Source organism: Triticum urartu, chromosome 6 (genome assembly GCF_003073215.2).
Source record: "Triticum urartu cultivar G1812 chromosome 6, Tu2.1, whole genome shotgun sequence".
In the NCBI taxonomy this organism is placed as follows: Eukaryota; Viridiplantae; Streptophyta; class Magnoliopsida; order Poales; family Poaceae; genus Triticum; species Triticum urartu.
In genome coordinates, this window is record NC_053027.1 from 107,662,973 (window position 1) to 107,675,400 (window position 12,428).

Consider the following 12,428-nt stretch of genomic DNA (forward strand, 5'->3'; position numbering starts at 1 on the left):
CCGGCGCACATGAGCAGACCGGCGGCCCATTTGGTCATGTTAGATTGTGCGTCGTGTCTTATATCTTGGAAAAAAATATGTTGACGCAAAAAGACATGCATCCGCAATGTTTTCAATTTCATTAGCATCAACTTAAGATCGAGCTTGCTTCAAACAAAAAAACTTAAGGTCCAACTAATTGCCCCGTTAGAATAGCGAGGATATGTATCCGAATTGACTATGTTCGAGGCGACTTCTGGTGATAGTCCGACGACCGACGACGTGGTGCCGGCTCTTCCCTTCCTGTTGATTCCCTCCCTCTTGCAATTTGATCCTTTGTTTGTCTCTCAGCTCCAACACTACTCTCCCTCCTCTGTTCTGATCCCTCCTCTCATAATTGGCTTCTCGTCCTCTAGTGTTGTTTTCACTGGCTGAGGCAGAATTTCTCAAGTCCTAGTATTGAGGGGAGGCATCGTAGAAAAAAACTTCTAGTACGTTTGTGTATATACAAGCAAACTCATCGTGTTGGGAGGCTCCTGGCCCATGCTAGCCACCCCATGCCTCTATCACTGGTTGTTTCTCCCTATCAATCCTCTTCTCTCTTGATTGTTCTCTCAATCCCTGGCCTCGCTCTATATCCCAAGAAGAACCACATTTGGTGCATGTGTGTTGACTACCTAGTGGTTAGGGCGCACCCTTGATGCGCCTCTTGAGGGTGTTCCTGTGCGGTGCCAGGTAGGGGTCGCCCTTTTCATTTGATTTTTTGCATAATGGGCAGTATATATTCATGCCAACTATTGCTAAAAACAAACTGAACTATGAATTATGATCACAGGGAAAGCGGAGCAATCTAATAGTAGTGACTCTAACCATTAAAACCGCGTCACAGTTCAGCTGGAGCTGCGCCTACTCCACATCCGCTGCCATGTAGCTCGTAGGGTCCTCCACTTCACATGACGTCTTGCTCGCACGCCTCTGTGTGTGTGCGCACCTCAACCACCTCGTTGAGCTAAACGCAGGTCTTGGCAAGGAGGACAACAGGCTTAGCCTTGTGTCGACCGCCTCCATGGACAATGCGTCGCTGCTCGCTGCTTTCCATCCCTACACGTATTCAGACAATGCAATGGTGTCGGCACGACCTCATTGTTCTTGGTGGCGACCCTCCTTCTATCCGCCGCTTCTTGCTGAGCTTATCATAGAATGAGGTGTAGTTGTGTTAGTATGTTGAGATCAATGTCAGAAAATTCATGTCCGTAGCTCACAATAGCATACACCTGAAAGTGAATAAATAGGGCCTTGAACATAGAATGTTGTCTATGTTTCTTTATGAAAAAATAATACGGGTACATATTGATTTCCGTTCATCTGTCATTTACTTTGTAAGTATAGCACATAAAAAATATGATGCTTTGCAAAACACCAATCATTGGGCAAATAGTCCATTATTAATGACATCACAAACTACATATCGGTTGCAATAGAGCAGAGTTTTTGATACATACTTCATCGAGCTGGCTTGTAGCCCTTGTCTTGAAGCTTACAATGCGGCTGATTGAAACAAATTTGAGGATTTTGGTAGTATTACCAAAATTCATGAACTAAGTCCTAAAACGCATCTAAACTTGATGGATGAACTAACATTTTTCTATTGATTCAACTAATGTCCAGATAGGATACCTTGAACCAATTTTTTTTAATTTGTTCTATTAAATTCCTTCAGTAATTTCTTGCAATATTTCCTACTCTATGGAAGACTAACTATGCTGAAACACCTTTTGGGTTAATTTATTCTGAATATTATATAATACTCCCTATTCCATAATATAGTGTGTATCGATTTTTTGGAAAGTCAAAGTTTGCAAACTTTGACCAAGTTTATAGAGAAAATTATTTATATGTATAATACCAAATATATAACATATGAAACTAAATCTTATGATGAACCTAATGATATATGTTTGACATTCTATATGTAATTGTTTTTCTCTACAAACTTGGTCAAAGTTTGTGAGGTCTGACTTTTCAGAACATCTATATGCATTACATTATGGAACGAAGGAAATAGTAAAAACTCAAGCTCCTCTGATACCTCACTTGCTTGTAGGAAACAACCATGTCAGTTACTGAGGATTATTCATTCTTTACCTTGAGCATGTTAAAGAGAGGGGTGCACTCTAATCTTGTCTACACACAACAGAGTGGCTAGTTGGGTTCCTAATCTAAGCTTAGTTATGCATGTTGGGCTTCTAGAAACTGACCACTATCCAAGGTTTCAGGACGGTGAAACCATAAAAAAAGATTCAACTACTTGCGTGAATCAAATAAAATAGTGAACTGATATCTAAGCCACATAGCAAAAATCTACTTCGACAATACAACTAAACACAAACCATACCTCCAACCACTACTAGAGAAAACCTTATACACGAAAGTTTATCAGTAGCGCGGTCTAAAAAAAGACGCTACTGCTAATTAGCAGTAGCAAGGGGTATAAAACCCGTGCTACTACTAAGTTGATAGTAACAGCGAGGGTTATAAATCGCGCTACTACTAAGTGGTCTCCACCATGCCCCCGAGACGGGCCATAGTAGTAGCGAGGGAGATAAAACCCGCGCTACTACTAAGTAGCTATAGCGCAGATAAGACCCCCACGCTACTACTAAACATGTCCACTACTGCACCATCCACCCCGGCCCAATCCACTCCCACCCCACCACTCTCTCTCATCCCTAAAAAAACTCTCTCACGAACTCACCTGCTCCTCTCCCCACGATCTCCTCGCCGCCGCCACCACCCACGCCGGCCGCGCGCAACACTCCCCCAAGCTCCCACCTTCCTCCGCTCTGATCCCCATGGAAGCCACCGCCGCCGCCTCCATCGTGCGGACCCTCGCCTCCTCGCCGCTCCCCCGCGGCTCCCACTGTAGCCGCGTGCGCGTGGCCGTGGCGCCGGAGTGGCGGAGGAGGGGTAGGGAGGTGCTCGCCGCGGCGGCCTCGACGGGCAACTACGTGGTGCCACCTTCCTCCAAGATCGGCCGCCTCGTGCTGCGGCTGCTGGCAGTGGCGCAGCGAGTCTCCCACCTCACCACCACCGCTGCTTGCCGTCCGTCCCTCCTTCCGTCCATGGCGGCGGTGACCTCCGGCTTCAGCAGGCTCAGCGCGGCGGCGGGCAACAACGACGGCGACGTCGGCCTCCAAGACCCCATCCCGGCCTCTGTTGGAATATGTAGGTACCCACTCCTTCCCCTTCCCCTTCACTTGCTGCCCGCTCTCTTCAAATCTGTTTCTGCATCCTCTGTTAGAACTTGTTTGCTCTCTGTTTGTTGGAGATGTGCTAGTCTGTATGAATGTAAAATTGGTACGTAGCTCAAAATGAAACTTGCAAATGGTTCAATACATTTACATGCAGCACCGGGATGGCATGGTTGAACGCAAAAAGCAAATGCCATGACTGATGAAACTGAAAAATTAAACACTTTTTTCCTCGTCATGGGTGAAAACCATGTGACTGCTTGCACGATGCATCAAACGTAGTATCTGAAACAAGATTATCCTCCTCCTCCTGCCTGCCTGCATGCCTGCAAGTGGACGTTTTGTAATGGCACTGCATGCCATCTCAGACGGTTGGCGCTGGCGGCGAGGTTAAATATTCTTCTTGTAATTGGCCCGAGAGCAGATCTGGGGCTGTACACGACCATTGTATATTGTAAACATCCGGCTAAAATGTATTTCAGTACATTTTAGAGTGGAAGAGAAGATAATTGGGGCGTAAGATTCAATAGAAAATATGCTGAATCCAAGTGCATGGAACATTGATGTTACTCCTAAGAGGAAACAAATGATGCAATGGATTCACTGCACAACTTGTGAATAAGTGCCATCAACTGGGTGCTGATGCTGATGGCAAGGCATTGGTAACAAGCTTGTAAATGTCAAGGCCGTGAACCCCATGTTATGACTGACGAAAATGAAAAATGAATCACTCCCCCCCTTGTATTGGGTCACTACTCACATGATGCACCGGACGTGCCTACAAGTCGGCGTTTTGTAATGCCAGTGCACGCTGTCTCAAATGCCTGCAAGTGGGCATTTTTAAAGCCTGCATTGTTTTTAAACCCTGCACTACTTCACTCTGTTAACTTGTTTTGACCAAGCGGCCTCGACATCTTTATCCGTCTGCCAGCGCAACTTCACATTGAGATTCCGTGTAGCCGTCGCATAGGTTCAGATAAATATGTGGACAGCACAAGAGTGCTTTGCTAGTACCTTAGGCCATCTACTTATCGAGAGGTTCATGTGACAACTGAAATGGCTCCCTATGTATGATCGTAACCTCACGCATTCTCCTCTCCTGATTACTGATGGATTTCCATTCCTTTGTCTGTCAGGTACCATGCCAACCGGATGCTCAGCTTCTACGCCCCCGGTGAGCCTCCCACATTTGCTGAATTCTAAAACTGCTCAAATATGGTTTGTGATCCGAATGGGCCGATTGATTTGATGTTAACTTGTTTGCTTCACTCTGTTTATTTATGGCTACTACTTGTTCTGAGTCGGGCATCTACACTTGGTGTGACTGATGTGTACATGATCCCAAGTGTGCTGTAGTTTAGCATGGATTGATGATCTCGTATTGGCGAGTTCAAGGGCACATAGGCAGTGTGCTTGTATATCTAATCTAAGCAGTTGATTTCACCTGTAGTGCTTCTAGTTGAAATGTGATGATCCACGTGCTAACTGTTTGCTCTTTATGGTATTCTTGGATTTTGCCCCGTTTCCGGTTAAGATAATATGTTAAATGCAGAATTATCGATCCTCCTTAGTGGATGCCCATGGTTTGATCATGTGTCGGTTCCTATCAATGCAAGTGTTGAGCTACGTTCCATTTTTACTATTCTGTGTGATAGTTCTTGCACTTTACTACGTTCCCTCTTAAGGCGGGCCACCTTTTACACTAATAATGAGTTTGTTGCGCATTAATCTAGAAAATAGTGTTGTATGGCCTGGTTGAGCTCAAGGTTAACGGAGACGACAATTGTGAGGTCTACCTACCGGATTCAGTTTTCTGTTTACTTTTTGAGAATAGTATATTTAGTATCATTAGTATAGACCTGTACTCCCTCCGTTTTTATTTAGTTCGCATATTAGCTTTGGTTAAAGTCAAGCTTTACAAACTTTGACCAAGTTTATATACAAAAATATTAAGATATACAATAACAAATCAACAACATTAGATTTATTATTAAATGTACTTTCACATCGTATAGATTTATTATGATAAATGTCTATATTGTTTTCTATAAACTTGGTCAAACTTTACGAAGTTTGACTTCAGTCAACTCTAATATGCAGAGTAAATAAAAACGGAGGGAGTACTTATCTCTTTCTGGATCATCCTTTTAAGCAGTTTCGGGCATTGCCTGATCAATTTTACTGAACTCCTGAACACCATAGATTTGTGCGGCAACAGGTGGTCAATCAGGTTAGTATTGTTAATTCAGGCATTCCATCCCCTCTCATAGTAAATTCAGTGTTATTTTAACACTGACCCCCTTGCATAAACACCGGTGCAGCACAACGATATGTACAAGAAGCAGAGCGCATCAGTTCATGCTCGAGCCCTTAAGAAGGTAGCAATGTTTGGGTTTTCTTGAAGAATGTCGGACACTATTTACAGTATGTTAAATGCAGACAATGTTGTTGATTTATGAGAATTATTTATTTACCTAGTGGATCCCCAATTGTATATCTGTCCCTATCAATGCAAATGTCGAGCAATGTTCCACTTTTACTGCTCTACATTATATTTTCACTGCCTGAAGGGGTTAGTATGCTCCTTGTCTTTTTCATGGATTGCCTTTTTCATTGACATGCATCACATTATTTTTCCGTGTCATTCTTTTGAAGAATCTGAAGTTTCTGAACCTCTGTTGGTAATGCTGCAGGGTTCTGGTGGCGACGGTCGTTGATGTTTCCTACACAACCTTCTTCTTGTAGACGTTGATGAGCCTCCAAGTGTAGAGGTTTGTAGGACAGTAGCAATTTTCCCTCAAGTGGATGACCTAAGGTTTATCAATCCGTGGGAGGCGTAGGATGAAGATGGTCTCTCTCAAACAACCTTGCAACCAAATAACAAAGAGTCTCTTGTGTCCCCAACACACCCAATACAATGCTAAATTATATAGGTGCACTAGTTCGGTGAAGAGATGGTGATATAAGTGCAATATGGATGGTAGATATAGGTTTTTATAATCTGAAAATATAAAAACAACAAGGTAATTAATGATAAAAATGAGCAAAAATGGTATTGCAATGCGTTGAAACAAGGCCTAGGGTTCATACTTTCACTAGTGCAAGTTCTCTCAACAATAATAACATAATTAGATCATACAACAATCCTTCAACATGCAACAAAGAGTCACTCCAAAGTCATTAATAGCGAAGAACAAATGAAGAGATTATTCTAGGGTACGAAACCACCTTAAAGTTATTCTTTTCGATCAATCCATTGGGCTATTCTTATAAGTGTCACAAACAGCCCTAGAGTTCATAGTAAAATAACACCTTAAGACACAAATCAACCAAAACCTTAATGTCACCTAGATACTCCAATGTCATCTCAAGTATCCGTGGGTTTGATTATACGACATGCATCACACAATCTCAGATTCATCTATTCAAACCAACACAAAGAACTTCAAAGAGTGCCCCAAAGTTTCTATCAGGGTCAAGACAAAAACGTGTGCTAACCGCTATGCATAAGTTCACAAGGTCACAGAACTCGCAAGTTGATCACCAAAACATACATCAAGTGGATCACGTGAATATCCCATTGTCACCACATATAAGCACATGCAAGACATACATCAAGTGTTCTCAAATTCTTAAAGACTCAATCCGATAAGATAACTTCGAAGGGAAAACTCAATTCATCAGAAGGAGATAGAGGGGGAGAAACATCATAAGATCCAACTATAAAAGCAAAGCTCGCGGTACATCAAGATCGTGCCATATCAAGAACACGAGAGAAAGAGAGAGATCAAACACATAGCTACTGGTACATACCCTCAGCTCCGAGGGTGAACTACTCCCTCCTTGTCATGGAGAGCGCCGAGATGATGAAGATGGCCACTGGTCATGGATCCCCCCTCCAGCAGGGTGCCGGAACAGGGCCCCGATTGGTTTTTGGTGGCTACAGAGGCTTGCGGCGGCGGAACTCCCGATCTAGGTTTCTCTTCGGGGGGTTCTGTATTTATACGAATTTTTAGCGTTGGTCTTATGTCAGGGGGGTCTCCGAGTCATCCATGAGATAGGGGGGCGAGCCAGCGGGGTAGGGTGCGCCCTCCACCCTCGTGGATGGCTTGGTACTCTTCTGGCCCAACTCTTTTACTTCGGGGGCTTCTTTTGGTCCATAAAAAATCATCAAAAATTGACATGTCAATTGGACTCCGTTTGGTATTCCTTTTCTGTAAAACTCAAAAACAAGGAAAAAACAGAAACTAGCACTGGGCTCTAGGTTAATAGGTTAACAGAAACCCAAAAATCATATAAAATAGCGTATAAATGCATATAAAACATCCAAGATCAATAATATAATAGCATGGAACAATAAAAAATTATAGATACGTTGGAGACGTATCAAGCATCCCCAAGCTGAATTCCTGCTCGTCCTCGAGTAGGTAAATGCTAAAAACAATTTTTTTTGATGTGGAATGCTACCTAACATATTTATAAATGTAATCTTCTCTATTGTGGCAAGAATATTTAGATCCATAAGATTCAAAACAAAAGTTTAATATTGACATAAAAACAATAATACTTCAAGCATACTAACAAAATAATTATGTCTTCTCAAAATAACATGGCCAAAGGAAGTTTATCCCTACAAAATCATATAGTTTGGCTATGCTCCATCTTCATCACACAAAATATTCAAATCATGCACAACCTCGATGACAAGCCAGGCAATTGTTTCATACTTTTGATATTCTCAAATCTTTTCAACTTTCACGCAATACATGAGCGTGAGCCATGGACATGGCACTATAGGTGGAATAGAAGGTGGTTGTGGAAAAGAAAAAAAGAAGGAGATAGTCTCACATCAACTAGGCGTATCAACGGGCTATGGAGATGCCCATCAATAGATATCAATGTGAGTGAGTAGGGATTGCCATGCAACGGATGCACTAGAGCTATAAATGTATGAAAGCTCAAAAAGAAAACTAAATGGGTGTGCATCCAACTTGCTTGCTCATGAAGACCCAGGGCATTTGAGGAAGCCCATCGTTGAAATATACAAGCCAAGTTCTATAATGAAAAAATCCCACTAGTATATGAAAGTGACAACATAGGAGACTCTCTATCATGAATATCATGGTGCTACTTTGAAGCACAAGTGTGGTAAAAGGATAGTAGCATTGCCCCTTCTCTCTTTTTCTTTCATTTTTTATTTTTTTTTGTTTTTTTGAGCCTTCTCCCTTTTTGTGGCCTTTCTCTTTTTTATTTCCTCACATGGGACGATGGTTTAATAATAAAGATCATCACATTTTTATTTACTTACAACTCAAGAGTTATAACTCGATACTTAGAACAAAATATGACTCTATATGAATGCCGCTAGCGGTGTACTGGGATGTTCAATGAATCACGAGAATGTACGAAAGAATTATGATTGGTGGCTTTGCTACAAATACAATGTCAACTACATGATCATGCAAGGCAATATGACAATGATAGAGCGTGTCATAATAAACGGAACGGTGGAAAGTTACATGGCAATATATCTCGAAATAGCTATGGAAATGTCATAATAGGTAGGTATGGTGGATGTTTTGAGGAAGGTAAATGGTGGGTTTATGGTACCGGCGAAAGTTGCGCGATACTAGAGAGGTTAGCAACGGTGAAAAGGTGAGAGTGCGTATAATCCATGGACTCAACATTAGTCATAAAGAACTCACATACTTGTTGCAAAAATCTACAAATCATCAAAACCAAGTACTACGCTCATGCTCCTAGGGGGATAGATTGGTAGGAAAAGACCATATCTCCTCCCCGACCGCCACTCATAAGGAAGACAATCAAAGAAACACCTCATGCTTCAAATTTGTTACACAACGGTTACCATACGTGCATGCTACGGGACTTACAAACCTCAATACAAGTATTTCTCAAATTCACAATTAATCTACTAGCATGACTCTAATATCACCATCCTCATGTCTCAAAACAATCATCAAGCATCAAACTTCTCATAGTGTTCGACGCACTTTATATAGAAGTTTTTATTATACCTATCTTGGATGTCCATTATATTAGGACTAAATTTATAACCAAAACAAATTACCATGCTGGTTAAAACTCTCAAAATAATATAAATGAAACATGAGAGTTCATCTATTTCTTCAAAATAAAACCATCGTCGTTCTCTAAAAAGATATAAGCGAAGCACAATGAGTAGTTGAATAATTATGTAACTATGTGAAGACTCCTTCTCATAAATAAAATTTCAGATCTTAAGTACTTTATTCAAACAGCAAGAAAAACAAAATAAAATGCCATTGCAACTATAGCACATATTATGTGAAGAAGCAAAAACTTAAGCTCAACCAAAACTGACCGATAGTTGTTGAAGAAGAAAGATGGGATGCCACTTGAGACTTCTTGAAATATTGACTAGGGATGCCTTGGGAATCCCCAAGCTTGAGCTTTTGTGTCTCCTTAATTCCATTCATATCGCGGTTTCCCTAAATCTTAAAAACTTCATCCACACCAAACTCAACAAGAACTCGCGAGATAAGTTAGTATAAATCCATGCTAAACCTTATCATTCTCTACCGTAGAAAATCACTAAAATTATAATTTGAAATTGCATGCTAAATGCCTCTGCATATTTAAGACTATTATCCTCAAATAGAATCATTAAACAAGCAACCATATGCAAACAATGCAAACATAACAGCAATCTGTCTAAACAGAACAGTCTGTAAAGAATGCAAGAGGAATCATACTTCCCTAACTCCAAAAATTCTGAAAAATTACCACACTATAGATAATTTGTTATTACTGATGGTGTAACTTTTTCAAGATTTTATCATGTTTTGACTATTCACCAATATTCAAGACATAACAGCAAATCTTCTGTTTTTAAAACACCAACATATAGACTTGAAAAATGAGCATGATAAAGGCTACACTTGACATTTTTATTAAACTAAAAGATGCAAAACATTAATCTAAATAATAGCAAGCAAATCCTAGTAAAATAAAATGATGCTCCAAGCAAAACACATATCATGTGGTGAATAAAAATATAGCTCCAAGTAAGATTACCAATGAACGAAGACGAAAGAGGGGATGCCTTCCGAGGCATCCCCAAGCTTAGGATCTTGGTTGTCCTTGAATATTACCTTGGGGTGCCTTGGTCATCCCCAAGCTTAGGCTCTTTCCACTCCTTATTCCATAGTCCATCAAATCTTTACCCAAAACTTGAAAACTTCACAACACAAAACTTAACAAAAAACTCGTAAACTCCGTTAGTATAAGAAAGCAAATCACCACTTAGGTACTGTCAAGACAAGATTCATAATTTTTCTCACATGATACCTACTGTACCCTATCATTTCTACAATTTATATTAAGTAATATAATCCATAGAAACTAGAAAACAAGCAAACTATGCATCAAAAAAACAGAATCTGTCAAAAACTTGGCAGTCTGTAGTAATCTGTAACTCTCGAATACTTTTGTAACTCCAAAAATCCTGAGAAATTAGGAAGTCCTAGGAAATTTGTTTATTAATCTTCTGTAAAAAGAATCAGTATTTTATCACGCTTCAGTTAAAAATGAGAATTGTTTACCTGAGCGCAAACGTTTCTGTTTTTCAGCAAGATCAAATCAACTATCACCGTAAGCCCTCCCAAAGGTCTTACTTGGCACTTTATTCACACAAAATCTATAAAACATGATTACTACAGTAGCTTAATCATGTGAACGCACAAAAATAGTAGGGGTAAATATTGGGTTGTCTCCCAACAAGCGCTTTTCTTTAATACCTTTTTAGGTAGGCATGACGATTTCAATGATGCTCACGTAAAAGATAAGAATTGAAACATAAAGAAAGCATCATGAAGAATATTACTAACACATTTAAGTCTAAACCACTTCCTATGCATAGGGATTTTTTGAGCAAACAATTTATGGGAACAAGAATCAACTAGCACAGGAAAGCAAAACAAGCATAACTTCAAGATTTTAAGCACATAGAGAGGAAACTTGATATTATTGCAATTTCTACGAGCATATATTCCTCCCTCATAATAATTTTCAGTACCATCATGAATGAATTCAACAATATAACCATCACAAAAAGCATTTTTTTTCATGATCTACAAGCATAGAATTTTTATTACTCTCCACATAAGCAAATTTCTTCTCATGAATAGTAGTGGGAGCAAACTCAACAAAATAACTATCATGTAAGGCATAATCCAATTGAAAGTTAAAATCATGATGAAAAGTTTCATGGATATCATTATTCTTTATAGCATACATTGTTGGGTTTCGTAGTAATTTCAAAAATTTCCTACGCTCACGCAAGATCATGTGATGCATAGCAACGAGGGGGAAAGTGTTGTCTACGTACCCAATGCAGACCGACTGCGGAAGCGATGACACGACGTAGAGGAAGTAGTCGTACGTCTTCACGATCCAACCGATCAAGCACCGAAACTACGGCACCTCCGAGTTCGAGCACACGTTCAGCTCGATGACGATCCCCGGACTCCGATCCAGCAAAGTGTCGGGGAAGAGTTCCGTCAGCACGACGGCGTGGTGACGATCTTGATGAACTACAGCAGCAAGGCTTCGCCTAAACTCCGCTACAGTATTATCGAGGTATATGGTGGCAGGGGACACCGCACACGGCTAAGGAATAGATCACGTGGATCAACTTGTGTGTCTAGAGGTGTCCCCTGCCTCCGTATATAAAGGAGGAGAGGAGGGGAGGCTGGCCGGCCAAGGGAGGAGGCGCAGGAGAGTCCTACTCCCTCTGGGAGTAGGATTCCCCCTCCAATCCTAGTCCAACTAGGATTCCTCGGAGGGGAAGGGAGAAAGGGGGGCCGGCCACCTTCTCCTAGTCCTAATAGGACTAGGGGAGGGGGAAGAGGCGCAGCCACCTTGGGCTGCCCCTTTCTCCTTTCCACTAAGGCCCATGAAGGCCCATATGGCTCCCGGGGGGTTCCGGTAACCCTTCCCGTAACCCGGTAAAATCCCGATTTCACCCGGAACACTTCCGATGTCAAACATAGGCTTCCAATATATCAATCTTTACGTCTCGACCATTTCGAGACTCCTCGTCATGTCCGTGATCACATCCGGGACTCCGAACAACCTTCGGTACATCAAAATGCATAAACTCATAATATAACTGTCATCGTAACCTTAAGCGTGCGG

At 41.2% G+C, this 12,428-nt stretch overlaps 1 protein-coding gene across 3 annotated transcripts; it reads left to right on the forward strand.

The window, feature by feature from the left end:
* The first annotated feature begins 2,674 nt into the window (after nt 1-2,674).
* On the forward strand, nt 2,675-6,076 carry LOC125517216. 3 transcript variants are annotated; one of them, XM_048682394.1, is made up of 5 exons: nt 2,675-3,208; nt 4,367-4,404; nt 5,433-5,460; nt 5,552-5,608; nt 5,924-6,076. In XM_048682394.1, exons 1-5 carry the CDS (start codon nt 2,832-2,834, stop codon nt 5,973-5,975), a joined length of 552 nt encoding a protein of 183 aa, XP_048538351.1. In that variant the 5' UTR covers nt 2,675-2,831; the 3' UTR covers nt 5,976-6,076. The 3 variants fall into 3 exon arrangements, with proteins under 3 accessions (XP_048538351.1, XP_048538352.1, XP_048538353.1); XM_048682395.1 differs by having other exon boundaries at nt 5,552-5,654; nt 5,924-6,060; XM_048682396.1 differs by having other exon boundaries at nt 2,675-3,204; nt 5,924-5,936.
* Nucleotides 6,077-12,428: the final 6,352 nt, after the last annotated feature.

Bases quoted from the DNA above. Each gene is read 5' to 3' on its own strand.
- LOC125517216 (XM_048682394.1), top strand. From the start codon at position 2,832: ATGGAAGCCACCGCCGCCGCCTCCATCGTGCGGACCCTCGCCTCCTCG. The intron at 3,209-4,366 runs GTACCCACTCCT...TTTGTCTGTCAG, and splicing joins GCCTCTGTTGGAATATGTAG to GTACCATGCCAACCGGATGC. The intron at 5,609-5,923 runs GTAGCAATGTTT...GTAATGCTGCAG, and splicing joins ATGCTCGAGCCCTTAAGAAG to GGTTCTGGTGGCGACGGTCG.